This window comes from Microtus oregoni, unplaced genomic scaffold (assembly GCF_018167655.1).
Source record: "Microtus oregoni isolate MIOR12 unplaced genomic scaffold, Mior012 000001F_ref0000356, whole genome shotgun sequence".
Lineage (NCBI taxonomy): Eukaryota > Metazoa > Chordata > Mammalia > Rodentia > Cricetidae > Microtus > Microtus oregoni.
In genome coordinates, this window is record NW_024543060.1 from 79,963,129 (window position 1) to 79,988,702 (window position 25,574).

Sequence of the window (25,574 nt, forward strand, 5' to 3'; positions counted from 1 at the left end):
TTAATGGTGTATGTTGCCAATGCTTGGTCTATAAGGCTGATCAGTAAGTAGAGCTGTTTTTCTCTGTGATCTTCAGGCAAGTTTTATTTACTAAAATAACAAATGAAATGCTATTACATTAAAAGATGCTTGTTTTGACTCTGTAATACTTAAAGGAGTGCTGCCCATTAACACACGTAGTATGTAAGTGACAGATTATTCCCAGTAGTAAAGATTAAGATTCAATATAGCACAGCTCTGACTTCACAATACAGTTACTGTTTTAAAAGTCTTTAGATTAATGATCCCAATTCATTCACTAGATAATGTAAGTTAAAAATAATACCTATTTGTCAGGAGTAAGGGACATTTCACCATTTAAATATAAAGGAATCTTAATAAAGAAATGGTTTTGTTCTTTGCTCTTCAAGTTGTTCATTGCTCTAAGTCATATGGATAAATATTAACTCATTTAAACGGTTCAAGAGCCCTGTGTATGTATATGTATGTGTATGCATATTTCTTTTTTAAGCTGGGTTCTCTATGTAGCCCAAGCTGGTCTCTTTCTTACACTGCCTGGATACTGGGATGACAGGCATTCAACCCCAGGCTTAGCTAAGACACAGGTATATTTACTACTCCGAGTTTCATATACGAGGAGCTGGAGGAACAGAGAGACATTATCCATCTTGGAACGATTCCCAATAAGTAGGAACAGAACCAGAGTGAGCAGTTTCTTCATGATGCCACCTTAGCTCTAAATTTGCATATAAATGTACCAATTGATGAAAATATAACTCTTAAGATCTACTGTAAACAGACACTGGCATCAAGGCTCTATTGATTTTAATTTTGCCAAGTTATGTCACTTAATGACAATAAAGGTAACCTGTCATAAACATCTTACTTTCTTAAGTTCTTTCCGAAGCCGTTCATTTTCGGCAACAATTTTCTCGGTGCCTTTGTTCTTGGATTCATATTGTGTACTCAAATGATGTCCAAAGTGAGCTTTAAGCTTTTCTAATTCAGTCTGGTAATTAATAAAGCAACATATTAAAAAAAATCAATAAAATGATTATTTATATGGAATCATACAAGCAAAATTAAATGGACTCTGCAAGTTTATTTATGGATTTATTCACATTATATGTAACAAATAAGAAAGAATTTGGGAGGAAGTAAGGTAGAGCAGAAAGGGAGGTGATGGGGGAGGTGAGGAAAAGGGGCAAATAAAGCAATTATATTTTAATTCGCTTAAATAAAAAAATAAAGATTACTATTTAACTCATAAAACTAGTTTTAGATACCTTACTTGATATGACTACAATTGAAGACTTTCCCCAAACGACTTATCTATAGCCAAAGTTTGTATCTAACCTTGTCTGTACATTAAAATTATGTTAAGATTTAAAGGAAATACGAGAGACCCCCACAGAATCCCCCCTTTACAAATCAAATCTAAATTAGACATACATAATTTATCACCAGAAAGAACGACTGGTTCAGAAACAGTAAGAATGGAGAAGCAGGGCCATGCTCTAGCTACCTTTAGATTTCTGACTGTCAAGTGCAACCACATCCACTCAGGACATTTGGTGCAGTGAGTAGATTTAATATTTTCCCTAAAAATGTAAATAAAAACAGTAAAACAATTCATATAAAATCAAATAAAAATTACCTTTAATTTTTCATTTTCTTCTTCAAGATTAGTCATTTTTTCACTAGTCATTATTCCTGATGCTTTTTTCAATTGTTCGTTTTCTCTTTGGACTTTTTCAACCACTTTCTTCATTAACCCAATAGTTTTTTCTAGCTCTGGAATTGTCTTTCCACTTCTACCAGACTACAAGGGAATAAACAAACTTTTAAAAATTCATATCTTAGAGACTATGATGTACTAATGCCAAAAGAGGTCTATTTGTTTAACAATATTTGTTTAACAATGCAGAGGTGTATTGTATTCTTTTATGTTGCGTTTGCTTAACCCTATGAAGTTGTGGTACTTTGCCTATCTAAAACACCTGATTGGTCTAATAAAAAGCTGTATGGCCACTAGCTAGGAAGAGAGAGAAATAGTCAGGGCTGGTAGTCAGAGAAAATAAGAGAAGAATGTGAAGAGAGAGGATCGGGAAAAGGAGGAGAGGAGAATTAAAGGGGTCAGCCACCCAGCAACACAGCCTGCCACCGAGTAAGAAGGAAAGAAAAGACATACAAAAACAGAAAAATGTAAAAGCTCAGAGACAAAAAGTAGACAGGATAATTTAGGTTAAGAAAAGCTGCTAGGAACAAGCCAAGGTAATTCTGGGCATTTATAAATAATAATAAGACTCTGTGTGTTTGTTTGAGAGCTGGGTGGCAGACCTCAAAGGAGCAAAGACAAAAAAAAAATAACCAACAGCATTACTGTACTTATCATTAATAATTGCTGTTTTCTGTACAGTGGTTCTCAACCTATGGGCCATGACCCTTTGGAGGTTGAACTTTCACCAGGGTCACCTACGATCATCAGAAAACACAGATATTTATGTTACGATTCAGAACAGTTGCAAAATTACAGTTATGAAGTGGCAACGAAAATAATTTTATGGCTGGGGGTCACCACAACAGGAGGAACTGTATTAAAGGGTCGCAGCATTAGGAAGGTTGAGGATCATTGCTCTGTTTCTGTGCACAGAGTAAAAAGACAAAAGTGAAACAATGTGTCTACACAGTTCAGGAGTATCATTATGAAGGCAATTTTCTCTAATAGCTGTGGCTTAGAAATCTGGTTTCTGTTAATATATGATCTAGTGAGGACATCAACAAAGACAATTCACTAGTTATTTAGCTAATTTTCAACAGCTGAGTACATGAAGGTGCTTAACTCCTCGCTGGGCAGGACAGGGCTGCTGCAGTGATGAACTCACAACAGCTGGGGGAAGAGGGTCCTAAACCTATGAGTTGTAAACGTGATGAGCTCTGGGAAAGCAGGGTCAGTTTCTTATTACAGGTCTGGCTCAGGGTAGGTCGACCATGTTTTATGGATGACCGTACACCCAGAAGTATGTGAACAGCATAAACTGAAGTCTATGCATTATTAACTTAAAAAAAAAGTATATAAGGTTGGAGGGTTAGGGTTAGGAAAGGGGGGTGGACTGGGGAAAAAGTATGGGGGAGGAGTTGGAAGTGGGTATGATCAACATAAATTGTACCAAATTTTCAGAGAATTAATAAAACTACTAAAATTTTAGTTAGCATTCATAATATACAATGAAAAATTCTAAAACAAATATTTATATAAAACTTTAATATACACTTAGAAAATGTCAAATATTCTTTTTTATTCTTGTACTCCTTAAAAAAGATAAAATTATATGCATATTTATTGTACATAAACAATTACATATTTTCACTTTGAAACAAATGTTTACTGTCGATATTTGTTCCGAGAACTTTCTATTAATACTCAGTGTTTTCACAGAATGCATCATGTATGTCATAGTATTATTACCTGAATAACTTTTGTTTTATGAGAGCTTCAGTTTATACCACTCTACCACCCAAAATCAAAAGGAGCTTAAAGCTTTGGCGTCAGCTTCCTAAGAACACAAACTCACCCCTCTGACCTGACCAAGTTTCCGTTCCAGGTCCATTTTTCCTTTCTTAAGAATTTCACACATTTCCTTCAAATCTCTTACTTGATTCTAAAACATAAAAGAAAATACAGTAATCTGTCATGATGATAATACAGTCTTGAAAAAGAGGAAGAAAGCATAAAAAGTCTTAACTATACAACCAAACTCAACAGCTGTGTCTCAAAAAAAATTTGATATCAGACATGTGCTGGCTTGTTTTAGTTGGGCTTAACACAAGCTGGAATAACCTGAGAGAAAGGATCCTCAACTGAGAAAAGGCCTCCAGAAAGGCTATAGGTCTGTGGAGTTTCCTAACTAAAGACTGATGTGGGAGAGTCCAGCTCACTATGGGTGGTGTCAACCATGCAAGTGGTCCTGAGTTTTACAAGAAAGCAGGCTGAGAAAGCCCCAAGGAGCAAACAGGTAAGCAGCTTTCCTCCTTGGACTCAGTTCCTGCCTTCAGGTTCCTGCCCTGGTTTTCCCTGACGGACTAAAATGAAATAAACCCTTTCTTCCCCAGTTGCTTTGAGGAAGTTTACAACAGCAATTGAAACCCCAACTAAGACAACACATTACATAAATTAAAGACTACTAAGCATATGGCCATTGGCCAACCCTGAGTTGCTGTCCCACAATGCACAAACACAGACAATTACACAGAAAAAGGACTGAGGGCATCGCACTGATTTTTTCAGAGTAGAAATCAGAATGAGAAGCATGAAGGTTAATTGCATCACCACCAGTGGAAATGACAGAATGATAATGTTCTTGATTAGAAAATAAGATTGAAACAGCCAAGAAAAAAGCTACCACCATAGGTAAGATACAGAAAGTCAAAGATAAAAAAATTTTTAGAAGTAATACTTCTAAAGAAACAATACATTTCAATTATTACAATTACTAATGAAATATAAAAAATATCTTCTTACCTTGTAACACACGAACTTGACACTTCTATAGTCTCTTGTCTGGAATTATTATCAGTACAACCCTCTTTGTGTGGAACTCTTAGTGTCAGCATGACTCCTCACTTCTCCACCAGCCCTTCTCTGCAAGCTCTCTCATTATCCTAATTGCTTTCTATTAATAATACTTCCTATTTTCCTAGCACTTCCCATCAGCAGAGAATGACACCACTCTGTTTGCTTGTTGACTGGCATCTTTCTCAGTGGAAGATATTTTATTAACGCTTGAATTTACATTTTTAATCTCTAGCCCCTAAAACCATAAAGTGGGGACTCAATAGATGCCTCTTAAATGAGGAAATGTATGTAACATAACATCACAAAGATAAAGATACCTTATGAATATGCATTTTAGAAAGTAATATAAGTAAATTTCAATGTATCAAGTTAGGTATTTTTATAAAATTAAATTTACCTTTAGTCTTGGCAAATCTTTATTTGCTTGTTCAAGTTGAAATTTCAGCTCAATATTTTCAGATGACAGCTTCAAGTTCTCTTTCTGCAGTCCTTGCTCTTTCTGACAATGATCATCTGACTCTGAAGTCTGGAAAATGAAGTTTAGAATATGTTCAACACTTAATAAAAGTCACAAAGACATACTCTGTAACATTGTCAAAGGTGAATTTTTAAAAAGGAATATGGGTGGAAAATGGAAAACATCACATAAAACCAAAACCAAGAAAGATAGATTAGAAGCTTCCAAAGAAGGTAATTTTTAAGAATTAAAACAGAAAGCAAAGTCAGATATGGCTTAAAAATCTATAAATACAGTGATTTCATAGATTTTCTTATAATGTTTAAACTATCCTATACTGGTTTTGTTAGTTCAAAATAAAGGTTATCAAATTGAGAGGGATAAAACTGTTCCTCCCCATCTCAGAATGTGATCTGGTTTGCCTTACAGAAATAACCAAGTTAAGAGGTGTTGCGGGGGGACGCTTGTTTGTCCGGCCACCAAGAAACTGTATTAATTAAAACACTGCTTGCCCATTAGCTCTAATTTAACCCATTACTATTAATCTGTAATTCTGATGAGATATGTAACAGAACATTGGCAGGAAGGCAGTTTTGGTCAATTTTTTTTTTTTTTGTTACAGGATGTATATACATAAAGGCAATGGCAAGAAAGAAGATACAATCTATCTATCGTGATGGGCATAAGCCATACTAAGTAACAGGTCCTACTTATCACAGGGCCCAAGTGTGTATGCAAGCTCCTCTACGATTAGTCTACTACATTTACACAGCTGACAGCTTTGGCATCTTGGATGGTTTTATGGTCTCCATCAAACATGGAAATCTTTAACTCTCTACTCCTAAGCTATTTTCTCTTCCTGAAATTTGTCTACTTCTGGTAGATAGCTGGTCTGAATAGTGATAACAGTACCAATGACTGCCTTATAACAACTTATTAATGACTTCACAAAAATTTATTAATGAATTTAATTTAAGACTTCTAGAAAAGAGTATATCTGCAGATTTTACATGAAGGTATATTAATATATTTCTTATCACCCCATGAATGTAATTACTATATAATAAATTTTCAACTTCTCCTCTTACTTTCTGAAAATAAAGTTAAAAACAATTATGTGGATTGTCCAAATTTCTGGAAAATTGTATATTAATAGGTGTTTTTTCTTTTATAAATCCTACATTCTTTGTTATATTGTCACTCTGTATATGGCTTTTACTGAGGAAGCTCAGCTAAGAAAGAAAAAGGCCTACAGTGTGCTCAGAGCAGGCACTTTTCAGGACTGACACATGGGTTTCATATCTGGCCTATAAAGCATGCTCAGCAGACTAGTGCACTGCATCCGCATGGTGGCAACATCACGGCCCTCCTCAGTAGGTCCACTTGGACCAACGTTATGTGAGTGACATTTCTGGCTACATGTCCTTTCATTTTCTTATCCTTACCAGCCCTATTCATGTTCTCAGTTTTATGTTTTAGATTTTCATTTTCACAAAATTATTAATTTTCTTACTTTTAGGAACTGATATATGTTCATAATTCAAGTTGAAAAAATCCATGAAGCTGACCTAATTTTGCTTGATAAACTATTTGGTATTGTTTACATACTTAATTCAGTGGGATCAACAACATTTATGAAATACCACAAAATATTTGTAGATAGCCAATGATGTAACTCATCAGTGACATTTATTTCTTCTCAGTTTTGGTTCTGAGTATGGTTATATGGCATTTTGTCTTAGCTTAGCTTTGCTTGTATTTTTTGTTTTTATGAACACTAATAGTGGTGGAACCCAGATGGACCACACTGGAGAGGAAACGGGCATGCAGCACACTTGCTAACCATCACTTACCAAATATGACGCACAGCAGCGTCTCTCTCTGTGATGAAGGTTTAGACACAGCACAAGGATTTAAGATTAACCTTTGTTCCATCAGTTTAGACAAAACACAAGGACTTAAGATTCACCTCTGTTCCATCAGTTTAGACAAAGCACAAGGATTTAAGATTCACCTCTGTTCCAACAGTTAGGGTTAAAGAGATAGTTCAGCATTAGTTAGTAAAAGTGTATGTGTTGTGTCAGCATTAATGAGGAGGAGCTAATGTTTCTATTCAGATGATGAATGTAATTGCCCTTTTATGCCTTATAAAGGAGGGGGCTGGAAGGAAGATATATACTTACCAAAGACTGAGGATATGCATCCTTTGATAGCTGTTTTTCTAAAGTACGAAGTTTTTCTTGAAGATATTTATTTTGTAAATGTAAATCTTCCACAACAGAATCTCGTGGAAGAGCTTGGTGGGTCCTGTGAACAACAATCAGACGATTATAGAAACTCACTTTTTCTCAAATATATTATATTATGATACAGAAAAGAAATAAATGTGTGTGTGTGTGTCTGTGTGTAAATACTATAACTTAAAATTTTCAAATTTCCAAAGTTCATGAGAAATAAATTAGAATCATAATTTATATTAAAAAATAATCCAACAATCTAAAATGGCTGAAAGACACTTAAGGAAATGTTCAACATCCTTAGTCATCAGAGAAATGTAAATCAAAACAACTCTGAGATTCCATCTTACACCTGTAAGAATGGCAAAGATCAAAAACAACGATGACAACTTATGCTGGAGAGGTTGTGGGGAAAAGGGATCACTTCTGCATTGCCGGTGGGAATGCAAGCTGGTACAGCCCCTTTGGATGTCAGTGTGGCGATTTCTCAGAAAATTAGAAAATAACCTTCCTCAAGACCCAGTAATACCACTTTTAGGTATATATCCAAAGGATGCTCAATCATGCCACAAGGCCATGTGCTCAATTATGTTCACAGCAGCTTTGTTTGTCATAGCCAGAACCTGGAAACAACCTAAATGCCCCTCAACCAAAGAATGGATAAGGAAAATGTGGTACATTTACACAATGGAGTACTACACAGCAGAAAAAAATAACAGCTTGATTTTGCAGGAAAATGGATAGAGCTAGAAAACATCATTTTGAGTGAGGTAACACAGACACAAAAAGACAATTATCACATGTACTCACTCATAGTTGGTTTCTAAACATAAAGCAAAGAAAGCCAGCCTACAAACCACAATCCCAGAGAACATAGACAACAATGCAGACACTGCGAGACTTACATAGATCTAATCTACATGGGAAGTAGAAAGTAGAAAAAGGCAAGATCTCCTGAATAAATTGGGAGCATGGAGACCTTGAAGGAGGATTGAAGGGGGAAGGGGAGAGGCAGGGAGGGGAGCTGAAAAATGTAGAGCTCAATAAATATCAATAAAAAAACAATCCAACAGAGACTTCTTTATCCATCAGCTAAAGTGTATTCCAATAGAAACACATGAACATTTTAAAGTGCATTAGTTTACATGGAGTTATGCAGAAGAGCTAAAACACCCACTATCTTAAAAACATTACATAATAATTGCATACCATGTATTTCGTTCTCAAAAAGCTTCAGGACCCAACAAAGTTCTAAAGTTTTCAATATATGTTGTCATGTCAAGTCCAAACTTAACAGGCTGGCTACAAGACCCACTTTACTCTAGCACAAACAAATCTGTGAAACCTTGTTGTCCAGGATGTTTCCCCGCTTAACAAATACATGCATACTTAATGTGAAGACAATAAAATTCACTCTTATCTCTATATCTTTACTAAGATTTTGTCTAAGTCATATCCTTCCTCTCTTTAATATATGAATTTAATAAATAAAACTCAGATGTTCAAACTTCTTAAATCTGGAGACAAAATTCCCTTGCTTCTCTTTTCTGCCTGCCTCGTGCCTGCTTAGGTACATGTGTTTAGCAGTCAAAGAATAGAATATAAGTATTTAACTAAAGTCCAGTTCTACCCAAATAACAATGCTGAGAGACACTGGGAGGATCACAACAATAGCACGGGAAGCTCCAGAGAGGAATGGTAAAGAGCTGCCTATGCGTACTGGAAGCAATACATTTGTATTTCCACATGTACGAGCCAGCAACCTCCACAGCACAGGCTCTCTAACTCCATGCAATGGATTACCTCATGTGTAGCAAGTCATTCTCTAAGTCCACATTTCTCTTTTTTAACTCTTCCAGCTCTTTCTCCGACTCCAAGGCTCGCACTCCTAAAACCTGATCGACAGTCATGCCTGTTGTTTTCAGTTTCTTCTGCAGTGTAAGTTTCTCTTTATCAGCTCTGTAGAGTTTAGTAAGGAACAACAAGAATGGATCTTTTACAATTTCTGCGTGGTTTATTAAATCGTAGTTCAGTCATCATCGATTTCATATGCAGTAAGTGTACCATTCTGTAGTTGGTATGAACTTATGTGACAATCATAGATAATTCATTCATAGGTAAAATACATTTTACCACATTTTAAAGACAATAAAATATGAATCATAAATAACCTAAACTAGCAAACTTGTCATTTATCAAATAAAATAAACTACATGATTTCAGGATAAAAATTTACACAGTATTAGTTTTATAATGAAATTTAAACTCACTTGGCAAAAAGCTCCTTCAGAGTACTCAGCTGCTTCGCTAGACTGTGGACTTCCCCTTCTTTCTCTTTTAGTTTGCTGCGCATTCCCTCTACTTTGGTTTGCCACTTTTTACCTTCTTCCCACCTAATTAATTCTTCTCTAGCACTCTGTAAACAGCAACAAATGGGTTACAAAACTGCTGGTGTTACTTTTAGTCTCATTTTAAATGCCAATCCACATTTTGAACTATGCTTTCAAGTTAATATATAAATAGTTCATTCTGCTTCATAAATTCTAGAACCATTAAGTATGGCAAACTATTAGAAAAAAGGCCTTCAATTTAAGTAGGCTTTGTGGATTACTTGACAGGTAAGTCTTAGGGAAGATCTGAACTAATTCCAATAACCTTAAGAAGCCAAATGAAAATTTACATACATGGTTTACTTAAGGAAGCTTCTAAAAATAATTCTATGTGAATGACCACTTCAATCTTGTTATAGCATCGCATTTTCCTAATACTGTAGCTCACTCTGGTCTAAATGCACATTACTTTACCATCCAATTGTATTTACTTAGTGCTGCCCATGTGCCTGCTGTTTTCTAGATATGAAGAGCAAAAGATGTATAAGCCAGATATAAAGGCTATAAAGGCCAAGGTTTGCAAATCTTACAATTTTTATTTGTTGAACAAACTTGAGTGGTGGCAATATACATAATAAAAAGTTATACATATACTGAGTAAGTTAAGTGGTGATAAATGCTATTAAAAAATAGAAAACGGCAGGCTGTAGGGTCTTATAGGAGTAAGCTCTCTGGTAACAGTGATGGTAGTGGTATGGTTGCTAGTATTACAATAAAAGCTACACAAGAAAGCCATGTGATACACAACAGTCCTATGTTCTGAACAAGTCCTCCTGGGAGTTTACATAGTTAAAACAGTTCTCACAATTGTATTGACCAAGAATTTAATTCCATTTTACCATATGAACACCAAAATTTTTTACGTTTTCCTTATACCTTGAATTTAGTAAGAATACAATTGCCCTTTAAAATAAAGCTTAGGCATAATTTTGCTGAAAATACTACCAACAATTGCTTACCATACTGGAAATCAAATTATGAGCAGCAATACAATTTAGATCATTTGAACTGTAATTGGAACATATTTTTACAAAATATACATCAGAGTCTATTAGAGCTCTGAACTCACAATAATGCTACATAAGGCCCAAATACACGGCTACCTTATTTTTCTAGTATACATGTTTATATATGAACAATGTATTATCATGCTCATTCTTTTATAAATTATTTTTACACTTTTACCAATTTCATTTAGTACATTTATAACATTGAAATTATAGAAGCTTATGTTGACTTTAAATTTCATTTAGACTAGTATGGGAAATATTATAAAACATAATGTTTATTATAAATGGGATGTCATGTCTAAAAAAATATATTTAAGCTATGTGAACAAAAAAGCAAAAAAGAACTGGAACTAAGAATTGGAACAGAAAATTGAAACAAAGGAGAACTAGAAGGAATTAGAGCTTAGGAGAAAATTAGAAAACAAAAAATAGAATAATAAAGAGCATGACCAGAATAGCATATGTATGAATTTCTCCCATACCCCTCAGATAGAGGAACCTTAAGTTCAGTTTCACTATGCTGTGGGGTTTTCTACAAACCCTGGGAGTAGCCTTGAGAGCTGGTCTTTCAGCCTACCAATACCCTTCAATATGCTTTCTCCAAATTAGTTTCTAACCTTATTTACTCAAGTCAGCTTATAAGTATCCTTTTGAAATTACAAAACATTTCCTGATATTTATTTTTTACTGTATTCAGAGAGTAATCTGACTTCTAGAAATATAAATAATCTCTGGGAGAATGAAGTAAGCGATTGGCAGCAGGTAAGGGAACCCTTCACTAGGACTGAGCAATGAGATGAGCAGATAGATGGGGAGCATGGTACACTCATGAGCTACAGGATGTAAGAGACACAGACTGCATTGCAGTATCAGGAACGGACATGGAGGTGCACTCCAGGTGTGACCTCAAGGGCAGTGCAACTCTTCTAAAGGTCAGAAAGCTGCCTTAGACATCTCAGCCTTATTCAGTACCATAAACAGTGTGTCTAAAACTATTAGAGTAATTTCTGTTTATCAATAAATGCTCCACTTAGTGTAAAACTATTAATTTCTGTTTATCAATAAATGCTCCATTTAGTGTAAAACTATTAATTTCTGTTTATCAATAAATGCTCCATTTAGTGTAAAACTATTAGAGTAATTTCTGTTTATCAATAAATGCTCCATTTAGTGTAAACTATTAATGAGTGCATTAATAATAATAATAATAATAAGTGCTCCATTTAGTGTAAACTATTAATGAGTGCATTAATAATAATAATAATAATAAATGCTCCATTTAGTGTAAACTATTAATGAGTGCATTAATAATAATAATAATAATAAATACTCCATTTAGTGTAAACTATTAATGAGTGCACTTCACAGACCTTCTCCTTCACTGGTTTTATGTCGACGTCATCCATCTTTCTTTCCAGTTGGCTTTCAAGTTTTTTAACTTTTTTTTGAAGTTCATCAATTAAACTTTGCTTATTATCTAGCAGAGGTTTGCTCTGAAAACATTAAGATATAACTTTACATGAGAAATATCAAAGGACACATTAAACATTCTAATTACAGAAATTTTGTGAAGCTAACATTAATCATGTTTTCTAACATGAAAGTAACCACTGTACATGGCCCGCTACAGACAAATACAACAGAGGTCACTCAAAGAACTAATCAAAGAGCTGGGTGGTGGTAGCACACACCTTTAAACCCAGAACTTGGGAGGCAGAGGCCAGTGGCTCTCCAAGTTTCAGGCCAGCCTTGTCTACAGAGTGAGTTCCAGGACAGTCAGGGCTACACAGAGAAACCCTATCTCAAAAACAAACAAACAAACAAAAAACAAAACAACAAGAGTTTTTAAAATGAGTAACAATCATGCCTTATACAATATCTGAATTAAATACAGTATTACCTGTAGCCCACTGGACAGTCTTTTAATTTGTCTTCTCAGTTCGTCATTTTCTTGATCAATTCCATCTTTCTCTCTAAGGATTTTATTATAAGCTTTTTGCTTTTTTTGCAGTTCATTATTTAAATCATTTAAGTTGTCAGCTAGAGAATTTTCTTTGTTTTTACTTGTTTTAAGAGCTTCTTTTAATTTTAAAAGATTTTCATTTAAATCTTCAATTTGTAACTAATAAGAGATAAAATAATTATTCACAAATCTTCCTCAAGTATTAAAGATAAAGCAACAAAAACTTGAAGTTATACTACTAATATGCATTAGAAACACAAGTCCACTATAGATCTTTAAAATACAGCACACGGGAAAATTAGAAACTGCAGATATTTCCCTCATTCCTGCCAGAACAAAAGGAAACGATTCAAAACAAATAATTTTCAAAAAACAGTAAAACAAAACTTTATTGCAAAATGTTTCATTATAAGTAAAATAATAAAAAAAAACAATACTTTCCAACATACACAACAATGCTTTACAGATTCTAAAACACACTATTTGCATAGCCTAAATCTCTGACTTCAACATTTTGTGAACTACTTCGTAAGGACAAGACATGGGAGTCAGCCTGAGACAGCAGCTACGACTGTAAACACAGGAATTCTTAGCTGATCTGAATAAAGACAGTGGTCAAAACATGCTATTATTTGTTCTGGAATGTCTTATTCAACTAAGTGTGTAAATGGGTTGTTTTTTCTTTGTTTTTGTTTTCTTGAGACAAAGTTTCTCTGTGTAGCCCTGGCTGTGCTGAACTTTCTTTGTATACCTGGTTAACCTTGAACTGACAGAGATCCACCTGCCTATGTAAGCCACCACCACCCAGTATGTGTTTTATTGGATAAATGATTAAGGTCAAATAGTATTATTAGCAATATTAATTAATGTTATTATAATGTGTTTAAAAGAAAATTATATTGTGGAGAAAGTTTTGAAAAATGGATATGAAAAGATAAAAAACTCAGGAGCAGCCTTTCATATGAATAGGAGAATACTAAAACAGTAATATAGAAAACTAAAACAGTAAAGGACTCTTCCTTTTTATACATTTATTTAGTTAACAGATTTTTTATGATCACTATATTGAAAAGTACAATAGGCTATTTTTAAAAATTAATGAAAATCTACTTGCCAAAGTATTTAATGAAAATAAAAGTCATATATGGAAAAAAATCAGAAGTAAATAAAACTAAAAAAATGAAAGCAATTAGATTTTTAATTTTATCACAATATATATGAAATTTTCTGTAAAGAATCTTTTTGGGGAAAAAACAAATTGAGAGTTATTATGAATATAAGAGTAATTAGGGAAAAAAGTTTAAATCCCTAAGCTTACTGGTCAGATAAGAAAATAATAAAGTAAGTTGTTAAAAATTAATTTACTAGCTGGGTGGTGATGAAACTTGCCTTTAACCCCAAAACTTAAGAGGCAGAGGCAGGCAGATCTCTGTGAGCCTGGTTTGTTCTATTAGAGCTAGTTCCAGGACAGGCTCTAAAGCTACAGGAAAACCCTCTCTTAAAGAAAGAAAAATTAGTTTACTTGAAGGAAAGGCTTCATCTCTATAGCTAGATTGACATCATACTGGTGGGGGATGGCAGTTATGGAAGAAGCTAGGTATGTCTGGTATGTCTGCCGATCTCTTGGTCTTCTCAATTTTGTTGTGAACCTGAAATTATCCCAACAAAACAGCCTTAAAAGAATTCTGAGGGCTGGAAGTTAGGTCAGTGGTGGAGTGTTTGTCCATGCTGGACCTGAATCCCAGTAATACTTGAGATGTACTAAAAATGCTTTAAAATTTTCTAAATAAAATGTCTCTTAAATGAGTTCTGTTTCTTCAATGGGTTCTATTAGTAAGCATAATTCATAGTAGTCCATCTTTTTCAAAATCCCCCAGATGATAGTCAATACCTGAGTAACACAAGGATATACTGCTTAAATCTGTGTGTGTATCTGTCTAATTAGCCAACAGTTCAAAAACATCCTCAGAACTGACCCCGTATCTGGCCATACTAATCCGTGCGCTGATACTCACCTTTAGCTCTCTCGTATGTCGATCAACAACCTGCTGCACGTTGAGATTTGCCTCTTTCTGAGAAGTTACGGCAATAATACGTTCTTCAGCTGCAGCTGTCATTTCGGCCCGGAGTTCCAACAGGGCTCGACTAAGTGCCTAAAAATTACAATATACAAACATTTTTACTGGAAAATTAACAATGTACATGAGCAAAATAAAATGCAAAATAAGCAGTATTACTTTCGACTACTTTTCTATTAAATGCAAAATCCTATCTAATTTTAAGTATTGCCCATGCCTATGATCTCATCAGCACCAAGTTGCTGAGGCAGAGGAGTACAGTGAGCTTGAGGACAGCTTACACCTAGTGGGTTCTAGGCCAGCCTGGTTACAGAGTGAGACCTGTCTCAACAAACAAATGAAAGATTAACAAAATGAATTTGATTAAATATAACTCACAAACTCTGGAATGTTTTCAACTGAATTTCCACTGTAAATTTTTCAGTTCTTCAGAAATAGTTCAAAATCCTGACAATTATTTTCAGAAGCAATCTTTATGCCAAGCAATTCAAAAAAGAATATTTTGTTTGAAAATTTCCAAGTTTATACACTAACTAGCAATAAATTCTTCTCTTAGAAAAACATCACATTATGCATCCATTCATGTGAAATTACTGAATTTAGGTAGCTGAGTAATGTTATAAGACATGGTTTAAAATATTTACCCATAAAATTTATAAATTAAGGTGGGGAAAATGTAGCATCTTCTAATCCACTTATCAAGTATGAGATAAGTAAAAACAAAACAATCAAGCTACTACTCCATATTAGATCTCTATCCACAAAGTCACTGTGGCCAACTTCTTAAATCCTTCTTCCTTTATACCATCCCAGCCCCTAAATTGTTCAAATTGTTCCAGCTACATGAAAACCCAACGAAAAATGAGAAAGTAATTCAGCAAATCACCAGGCATAAAAAGATAAATTGAACTTTATCTGCATTTTAACATAGCACTACCATTGCAGAGCCATGCAAAAGTACCATCTTTGAAGGCATGAGATAAAGTGTCATTTTAACAGCCATGCTAGCATCCTTTACACATCTCCAGGCCTTCTCTAGGCCTTTCTCCAGAGAGGACATATGCCACTTACCTTTTGTTGCTTCTCCTTCAAGGCCAATTGGCTCTTTAGCCTGTCCACTAGATTTTTCATTGTGGTTGTGGGGGCTCTTGAGTTTGCTTCTTTCTGAGCCTGGAGTTCAGACTTCAAACTGTGAGCCTCCTTCTGTGCTTGGACAAGAGCACGCCTTAAGTCCTCCACTTCTGACTGCGCTTTCTTCACCTCCCCTGCATGGTTCTCCTGGAGCCTGAGAGAAACAACCATATAAATTTACCAGACTGGGTATTGCAAGTAATATTTTAATTGAAAAAAACCAAAACAACTTTACAAAGGTATAAAGCCATGACTACTAGTACTTTATATGGTAAAAGACTATAAATGCAAGTTATTTCAGAAACTGTATCATTTTTTGCATTTAGGAATTAGATGTAAAAGCCTTAGTAATTTTTAGTATGGCATGGTGGTTTATGTCTATGATTTCAGCACTGAGGCAGATGAAGCAGAAGATTATGCTGGAGCTTGTGGACAGCTACACCATCCATTTCTAGGTCACTCTGTCTCAACAAAGAAATGAAAAATGATTATAAAAAATGTAATTTTATAACCTAGTACATGGCTAAGATTAAATACAAAAAAATAAATTCAATAGAATGAGAAAACCTAAGACAAAAGCAACATAATATACTATTTTAAAGAAAATAAAAAAAAAATCTCAAGTGGCAACTACTTACATATTCACAAACGTGATAACTTTGGGAGGTATTCAAAGAGCATAACAAATTTCATTTGAGAAAGAACTCCATTTTAGACAGGACCTAACTATGGGGGTGAGTGCAGCCCAGCAAGGTCATAAACATTCCCAAGAAACTGTGCCTGCTCTTGTCAAAGTGACCCACCAGGATGTCCAAACAACATCTGCTTGGTTCAACCATCTTTGAACCGGTTTTGACTGTGTTGAAATTTCCCTATACCCCAAACAATGAATTCAAAAGTTGTACACGTTTTACCCAATCCCGAAACACCAAGGCTTGTGCCACCCTGTTTTCCCTTTAAAAACCCATTACCCTGAGAGCTTGGCGCCATTTTTCCCCACCCCCTGTGGCAGTGTGTTAGATTATGGTTCAAGTTAGCTAACTTGTAATCAATAAACCCCAGTGTGTTTGCATTGGATACCAGCTCTGTGGGGTTCCCGTGACACGGGCATAATTGTGTCTTGGGTCCAAGAGTAAACAGTCAAAGTTCTAACAGCCATCAGAAAGGAAATAGAATCATAAGCGGGTCAACATTCTCACTTTCATCAGATATGAGTTCAGGCCCAGAGAGATGGTTCTATGATTAGGAACTGAACAACCTTACACCAATTTTAGGTTTAAAGGTCTATTTATAAAAAGAAAAAGAAAAAAAAAGGCTAGCTAATGATTACAATCTTTTTTTAAATTTTTTAATTTTTTGGTTTTTCGAGACAGGTTACTCTGTGTATCCCTGGCTAATTATCCGGGAACTAACTCTGTAGACCAGGCTGGCCTTGAAGTCACAGAGGTTGCCTGCTTCTGCCTCCTGAGTGCTGGGATTAAAGGTGTGCACCACCAATTAAATTACAATATTTAATATGTAGGATGTTGTGAACATTCTGACACTATAGTTTTTGATATCTTTATTTAACAAACACTTATTGAGCCTCTGTTTTATCACATACTGTTAGGTGTTTAAACAAAAGCAATTTATATGTGAGCTTCTAATTGTCAAACTACACTTGTACATAGGACCGTAGGGACTTCATTCATCTCAGCACTCTGAAGGAGCCCAAGGAAACACTGCCATTTTCATTTACAGAGGATGAAGTGGACAGTGGAAGTGTTAAAAATAAGACTCTAGAGAAGAAAATAAATTGGCTTCTGAGTAAGACTGACTACAACTTGTGATTGTCTCATGTCCATCCACCGCATCCTGTAAGGCCATGGCTGCAGAGTCCTGTGGACAAAATGACGCACACGAATGTCTCGCGACAATGCTCACACAGGCTTCAGCACAGCCTTACTGCCATTTGCTCATTTTGAAAAGATTTCGAAGATTTACCGTAATTTGATGCTTTCAAATTCTCTGACTTTTAACTCAGTAATTTCTTTTTGTCTTTCCAAATCTTTTGATACTTTCTTTAGTTTGGTAAGAAGTGAGGCCAGAGAGTCATCTTGTTCTGCTACTGTCTGCTCCATCTCGGCCAGACGGATGAAATGCTTGTTGGTAGGTACTGGACCAGGAGACTGGTTTAGTAAATCCTATGAGATATGAAAGGATTAGTAATGAGTAAGTGTGATCTGAGACTATGCATGACTCATCCTATACATTTCTTTATGAAGAATGCAGTCTACACTCTGAGAGGAAAAGAAGGATCAGGAAGACAGGATATAGACTGTACTCTTTGTATGCCCTGTGTTTTAGTCAGCATGTAGGTGCAGGGGAGGGTTATGACAATGAATTAATGAGGTAAAGCTGTGGGTTAAGAGAATCAGGGCCACTTTCAACACATTGAAACATAAAGAACAGATTGATTGATGAGGGCAAGTAGGAGGTTAATTCAAAAGTTGGGAAATAAATACAAATTATGGAATTTGAAAAAAAAGAGTAGACTCATAACATAGGAGGCTTTCAGTCCATGGCAAGAGACAGAAATATGATTTTATAAGCACTGAAAATTACTGAGGGTTGGATTTGGGTTAAAAAACTGATCATGTTTTCATGCTCAGAGATGCTTCTCATATGATTATTTTATCAACACAAAGGTAGGTGTGTTCTCCTGTGAGATATGAAGAGGTAAATTTTAAATTATGTGATCTCACATCTCAATAAAGAACAGAACAACATTCTCAGAACCTTACCTGGGCTGTCTGCTTGAATTTATTGAGTGAATTCTCAGCCTGTAGTTCTAATTTATGATGAAGGACATGAAGGTCTTCCTCATGCTTCTTAACAATTTCTCTTTGCTCCTGTTTCACAAGAAGTTAAGCCGTACTGTAAATTATGACTGAAATACATTCATGTTTTCAGTTAATTTTTACTCTTCCAACACCTCAGAACAGAAAAGATATAATCTCTTCATGCATATGTATATTAGGCCAATATACATCTCTGCTAGCATGCGCTCATGCTGACCATCCAAGTCTTACAATTTATTCTTAACGTTAAAATAATATGCATTTTATTAAAATGTTCCTTTGTTTCTTGGAACATTTTAAATTACTAGATCTCTCCTACTGTTCCAGAGAATTAGATCTCCACAGACTACCCCTGTGGAGTATTGTTAACCTTACTGTTTCAATTTTCACTCATAAATCCACCTGACATTTTCTAAACCAGCCATGTCTCCATAGCAGAGACTCTCGTTTACCTGGGTCCACAAGAGGAAGAAGATGCACGTACACAAACTGCCAGTTTTACTGACAGATCTGTAATCCAACCATGTGAAAACAACAAGTCCTAAACAGAGTTATCTGAAAGCAAAAATGAACTACCACATTGAGAAATATTTTGTGGCGTTTGAATGAAATACATAAGAAAAACAGCAGCATAACAAATACCTCTCTGGCTTTTTCCAGAAGATGTTGGTATTTCTTCAGGACTTCTTCCTTCTGATTTAACCTTGCCTGCATGTTAGCAATGGTCTGTTGGGCGATTTTCATTGTGTGCTGAGATTTTGGTTCCAGCTCTTTTCTGTCGAGCTCAGCTATAAGTTTCTCTCGATCAGTTGTGGCAGGCAATCGGAGCCTCAGTTCATTGATTACTTTGTCTCTTGACAGAATATTTTGCTCTGCCAACCGTAAAGCAGATTCTTTTTCTTGTAGCTTCTATAGTAAAGTCACAAGAAATTATTACATTTCAGCTTGTCCTTCGAAATGCTTCAGATGAATGTTAGCCACATACAGGCAGTAGTCTCGCTTCGTGTTTCACATATGGATAACAGTCGTTTGACAATTAAATTCTATTTAGTACATTTCTTTGCAACAGTTCATTTATTTACATATTTATTTTAATTTACTTAAGATTATCACTTGTTAAAAACATTCAGTGTCCCCAAAAGTAGAATGCAGTAAACAAATGAATGGTAAATTCATATTAACTGCATGGACTATTCATTATCAGCTATTAGAAATAGTATATAAGAATAAAAAAGTGGAATTAGCAAGAAGTCCACCATTTTATACTTTATTGACATTAGTAAATATTATTTAGAAAATTCCAATCAAAATACAAAATCTTCAAATTACCTCTTCTAATGACTTGCAAGTTGCTTGTGTTTTAAGAATTGTTCGAATATTTTCCTTAATTTTTCTTAGAGCAATTTCAAGTTGGTTTGGAAGGGGCAAGCTGGGGTCTGGCATTGATCCTGTAGCCTCTTCAAACTATTGAGAAATAATATGTTTTAAAAACAGCAGTATAGTATTAAGTAAACAATATTATATCTTATAAATGTATGAAAAAATCATGAACTAAATTTAACTTGTCTTTAAACAAAGAAACTCAGGACAATCCACATAAAGCATCCTACAGTTAAAAAGCTATCTAATTCAGAGAAGCATCAAACATAATTAGTTATTTTTGATACCTTTTGTGCGGCACTGAGTATTTCATTTTGCTGACGGTCAAAGATGTCTAGTTGGCGCTCCAGCTCAACCTCTCTTTGATCCCAAGCCATCTGTCTTTCTTCGTGAAACTGAAAGAGACATTTATTTGTGTTAGGCGCATACACAGTGACATTGAGCATTAACAAGCGGATATGCATTTTCTTACTTAACCCTCAGCTTTGCTATCATTACTTGCACTCTGGTTATATGGGAAAAGACACAAACTTAGGAGATCAAGCAACTTCCTAAAATCACAAGGGCAGGCAGCTGTAAAGTCAGAATTTCAATCTAGTCATGAGTCCATCCATCCATCCTAATTATGTCTAATGAAACATATTTTCAAAGTACTATTTGGGGCAATGCAAGCACAGCAATAAACACAATCTAGTCCCTGTCACCAAGGAACTTACATCCCAGGAAGTAAGAAACAAGCAATAACAAACAAATATGTAAGACAAGAGAGGATGGCAAACATTGTTTAGAAAATGAAAGCAAGCCCTCCCATGGCACAATTTCCTAGTCAATACCCAGGAGCCTTTGCAGTTCACTGGCAAGAAAAGGAATGTGAGTGACAATCTTCAGACAGTGAAAGCATGAGCATAAGTAGCTAGGATACAGAAGAAGAAAGACTAAGCACACAGAACACAATGACTGTGGCGAGGGTGTGTCTTATAAATGTTGTCGTCTAGCTCTTAAGCATCTACTTTTTCTACCCCATGCTGTGTTCTAAATCAACAATGACAACATGCAGAAACCTGACTGAAGGAGTCAAATAACTAACATCAAAAGAAACATTAACTTACCAACTAAGCTTGCTGACATACTGTTTTTAAGCTTATAAAGGATGTCCCCAGCTAGGACCCTGGGCAGTGGAGGAGAGTGTGTCTGAACTGATCTTGTCCCACAATCAGACTGATGACTATCTTGAATATCAACATAGAACCTTCCTCCGACGACAGATGGAGATAAAGACTGAGACCCACATTGGAGCACTGGACTGAGCTCCCCAAATCCAATTGAAGAAGAGGAGGAAGAATACGAGCAAGAAAGTCAGGCCCACAAGGGGTTGGTCCACCCACTGAGACAGTGTGCCTGATCTAATGGGAGCTCACCAAAGCCAGCTTAACTGGGACTGAACGAGCATGGGAACAGACTGGACCCTCTTAATGTGGCTGACAATTGGGGCAGACTGAGAAGCCAATGATAATGGCACTGGGATGTGTCTCTACTGCATGTACTGGCTTTTTGGGATCCTAGTCTATTTGGATGCACACCTTCCTGAGTCTTGATGGAGTGGGGAGGGTCTTGGACTTCCCACATGGCAGGGTACCCTGCCCTCTCTTAGGACTGAAGGGGGAGAGGTGAGCGGGAGGGAAATGGGAGGAGGGGAAGAAGTGGAAATTTTGAATGGTATTATTTATAAAGCAATAAAAAAAGATTTAAAGTTCTTGTCAAAAAATAAAATAAAATAAAGACTTCTATTACAACGAAATCAATTTTCATGTTTGGAGTTTAAGAAGCAAGAAGTAGGTTATTTTGTTACTCAATATAACAGGAACTATATTTTATCACAATAATACAGTTAAAAGGTAATGATCTGACATTTAAAGTCTTAAAAAGAACAGAAATAGAAAACGAAACCTTGCTCTGCTGAACGATTTCTTCCTCGAGACTGTTGATGGTCTGCTCATATTCAGAGATGATATTATTCAAGTATTTGATTTCTTCTTTACCCTTGACTAGTTCTCTGTTTAGTTTAAGTTCCTGAAGGCGAAGCTCTTCTATTTTGACATGCCAATTGATTACCTAAATTATATATGCACATAAATGCTAGGTAACTAGTCATGATATTACTTGAAATTAATGGCAAACTATACTATGACAAAGGAAGTCAGTCCGTAGCCAAAACACACAGCAAAGTTAGTGAGAATTTCCAAAGATTATTCTAAAGTAAGTACAACATTAAAATAAAATATTCGTCAAATTATTTTCAAATGAATAAACAGAAATTAGTAACATTTGTGTTCAGTTTCATTCACAGCATTGACTGTAGTCAGCACTAACTCACTGGTAATACTGTTCAGATTAGACATCCTACCCTTGTCTACTGTGACAGCCACTGACAACTCATTCATGCTACAGGGGACAGTTTCACACTCATGCTCACAGGAGAGGTACTAGGCAAGCTCAGTTGATAACAAAATGAAAACAAAAACATAAGCATAGGACAAGGATTTGATGGGAAGAAGTGGTCGGGGCGGGGGAAATGATGGAAGAGGAGGATACAAAAAGTAGACAGATAGGTGTGATCAGAATCTATTATATATACATATAAAATTGTCAAAGAACAAATTTTGAGAAATCTGTCCAATAAATGAAATTTTAAAAAATTCTAAATATTTCTAGCACAGAGAATAGGATTTTTCCCAAATAATGATAAAAATTAATCTTTAAAAAATAAATGTGGAGGCCTGGAGAGATGGCTCAGAGGTTAAGAGCACTGGATGCTGAGATCAATTCCCAGCAACCACATGGTGGCTCACAACCATCTATAATGAGATCTGGTGCCTTCCGACCTCTAAGTACACATACAGGCAGAACACTATATATAATAAATAGATAAATTAAAAAAATAAAATAAATGTGGAAATCTATGAAAACTGCAAGTATTTACAAGGAATATCTATAAGTAAAAACATAGAAAAACAAATAATTCAAATAAAAAATATTTGTTCAGAGTAGAAATCAACTGATAACTACGAAATCACTTCAATTATTATACTTAAAATTTATTAGAGCTTTTTTAGAATGTTTAAAGTATTTTGGTAATGAGTCTTGCTCAGGAAAGTCCAAATCCTAAATTTATAAACTCTAGCTAATTATAGCGCACATTTTAAATGCACATTGGACATGTCTCATACAGCTACAGATCACACCAACATCACTACATAACAGGAATACTGAATTTCAGTTCAAGTTTTACCTTTTGGGCTCCCCTGGCATCCTTTAAAGTGCTTATCAATTCTTCCAAGCCTTTTAATTTTAATTCCATCTCCAGTGTTTTGTTTTCCATATTCCTGTGCTCTTGCTGAGAACTTTTCATTTCCTGCATCATCTTCAGTTTGTCATTTTGCAGCTGAATCATAGTTTTGGAGAACTTTTCCTGCTGGGCCAGGGGTAAGGCACCACTGAACTGCCTTCGCAGAGACTGAATGGTTTGGCGCAGGTGTTTTGCTCTGTTTCTGCCTTCCAGGCGAGCGTAGTAGAGGGTCTGCTCTTTCTCATCCAGTTTCTGCTCTAGGCGCAAACTGTAGGCCTCCATCTTCTGGAGTTTAGATGTAACTGACTCCAACTTACCAAGAGTAGTGGCCTCACTAATCTGAAGAGCAACAACATGTTGGTGCAGTTTGGCAATTAGCGCCTTTTCATCAGATTGTGCCTAACGAAAAAATACATATTTATAGTGAATGTCAGGGGTTTTGCCAATAAACACACCATGGGTTCAGCAACGGTTTACTAATAAAAATTTAAAACACTGTTGCACGTGAGTTTTTTTTAAAAAAACAATTTTACTTTAACACAATAGTTAGAAACTATATATCCAGAATGAAACACACTCAAAATTCTAATTAAATGATAGTTGTTTGTAGTAGTGTCTTCCCTTTAGTTCACAGATAACAGCACAACTCTGAGAGATATGTGTACACACAAACATATGTGGGGGTGTATTGGGTTTTTTTGAGACATGGTTTCTTTGCAGCTTTGGAGCCTGTCCTGGAACTAGCTCTTGTAGACCAGGCTAGCCTTGAACTCACAGTGATCTGTCTGTCTCTGCCTCCCAAGTTCTGGGATTAAAGGTGTGCATCATCACCATCTGGCCATATATAATATTTCACTCCTCTAAGAACTATAGAATATGGGGTTATATTAAAAGCCACAGACATGTACAAGAGAAAATACAGTCAGTAAAGACTCATTAATTATTTCTCCTTAGTATGTTAACTGTGACTGGCAGCTGTCAAATGAATCTATAGGTATTTGAAATAAAATATGTTTTCTAGTTTTCTAGTGGTGATGGATGCATTTAATCCTAGCACTTGGTAGGCAGAGGCAGGAGGATCTCTGTGAGTTCGAGGTCAGCCTGTTCTATAGAGTTAGTTCCAGGATAGTCAGGACAGCTACACAGAGAAATCCTATCTCAAAACCAGAATGATAGAAAGAGGAAGGGAGGGAGGGAGAGAGGGATGGAGAAAAGAAGGGAGGGAAGGAAAGAGGAAGAAAGAGGAAGGAAGGAAGGAAGGAAGGAAGGGAGGGGAGGGGAGGGAGGGAGGGAACAGGAAAGAAGGGAAGAAGGAAAAAGGAAGGTTTCTAAAGTTCCAACTAACAGGAACAGGTTTCTATTGCTGCAACTAGTCCTGCTTAGCACGCCAGGCTCCGTCAGAGTCTGAAGTGAGCTTAGCAAGCAGACTAAACAGAGGAGGCAGCACAATATGCACCTGGTAGTCCAGAAGCTGCATTCTGAGGGATTCCACTTCCTTTTCCCTGGACTGTTGCTGCGTATTCAAAAACTCAACTTGTCTTTTGGCAATATCAGAAATCTCTCTCAGTCTAGAAAGTGACAAAATATTTAAGGAACAGTTCAGCAAACACCAAAAGTCCCAATTTTGAGATATCATTCTAGAAATGCAATTGGTCTATGACATCTCTTCTTTGCACCAAGTCCAAAGAGTTCAAGGGTCTCTTGAACTATTTCATGAAACCTAATTCTATAAAGGATCAAAAAGTGATCTACGAAAGCATCCCCTACTCTGGGAAGTCCATCGCCTGTGGTACAGAAGAATATACACATTTGGAAAGATAATGCCATCTGTTAAGTGAAACTGAGACAATGACCTACGTCACTTTCCAAAGGCAGGTGGTCAGAAAACACTCACCCCGACACATTCTCCCAAAGATACTTTTTATTATATTTAGGAAATGGTAGGTCAACGCACACAGGCTAACCTGTTGCAACTGTACAGTTAAGAATTAATGTAAAATGTATTTTCACTTTTACATATTATATGCTTTGTACACAGAACCTTATATTTGAAAGTTATGTTATATGGAAAGTGTGACTGGTTTATTTTGATTTAACAACTAGCTGAAAAACAAAAAGAAACAAATTATACATTTGCACAAATTTCCCTTATGATTCCTGTAACAA

The 25,574-nt window shown here is 35.7% G+C and overlaps 1 protein-coding gene across 1 annotated transcript in view; it reads right to left on the reverse strand.

Moving 5' to 3' along the window:
• Cep290 (centrosomal protein 290) overlaps window positions 1-25,574 on the reverse strand; it is an 81,096-nt gene that overhangs the window by 10,144 nt on the left and 45,378 nt on the right. The window contains exons 29-47 of the mRNA XM_041664539.1: window positions 24,865-24,976; window positions 23,352-23,807; window positions 22,010-22,174; window positions 20,350-20,457; window positions 20,012-20,146; window positions 19,325-19,591; window positions 18,626-18,733; window positions 17,826-18,025; window positions 15,783-15,996; window positions 14,649-14,786; window positions 12,571-12,792; window positions 12,041-12,163; window positions 9,541-9,686; window positions 9,074-9,229; window positions 7,217-7,340; window positions 4,974-5,102; window positions 3,576-3,662; window positions 1,658-1,822; window positions 887-1,009 (exon numbers count right to left, since the gene is read on the reverse strand). Of these exons, the coding sequence (XP_041520473.1) occupies window positions 887-1,009; window positions 1,658-1,822; window positions 3,576-3,662; window positions 4,974-5,102; window positions 7,217-7,340; window positions 9,074-9,229; window positions 9,541-9,686; window positions 12,041-12,163; window positions 12,571-12,792; window positions 14,649-14,786; window positions 15,783-15,996; window positions 17,826-18,025; window positions 18,626-18,733; window positions 19,325-19,591; window positions 20,012-20,146; window positions 20,350-20,457; window positions 22,010-22,174; window positions 23,352-23,807; window positions 24,865-24,976 (3,178 nt within the window). The remainder of the gene's footprint in view (window positions 1-886; window positions 1,010-1,657; window positions 1,823-3,575; window positions 3,663-4,973; window positions 5,103-7,216; window positions 7,341-9,073; window positions 9,230-9,540; window positions 9,687-12,040; window positions 12,164-12,570; window positions 12,793-14,648; window positions 14,787-15,782; window positions 15,997-17,825; window positions 18,026-18,625; window positions 18,734-19,324; window positions 19,592-20,011; window positions 20,147-20,349; window positions 20,458-22,009; window positions 22,175-23,351; window positions 23,808-24,864; window positions 24,977-25,574) is intronic.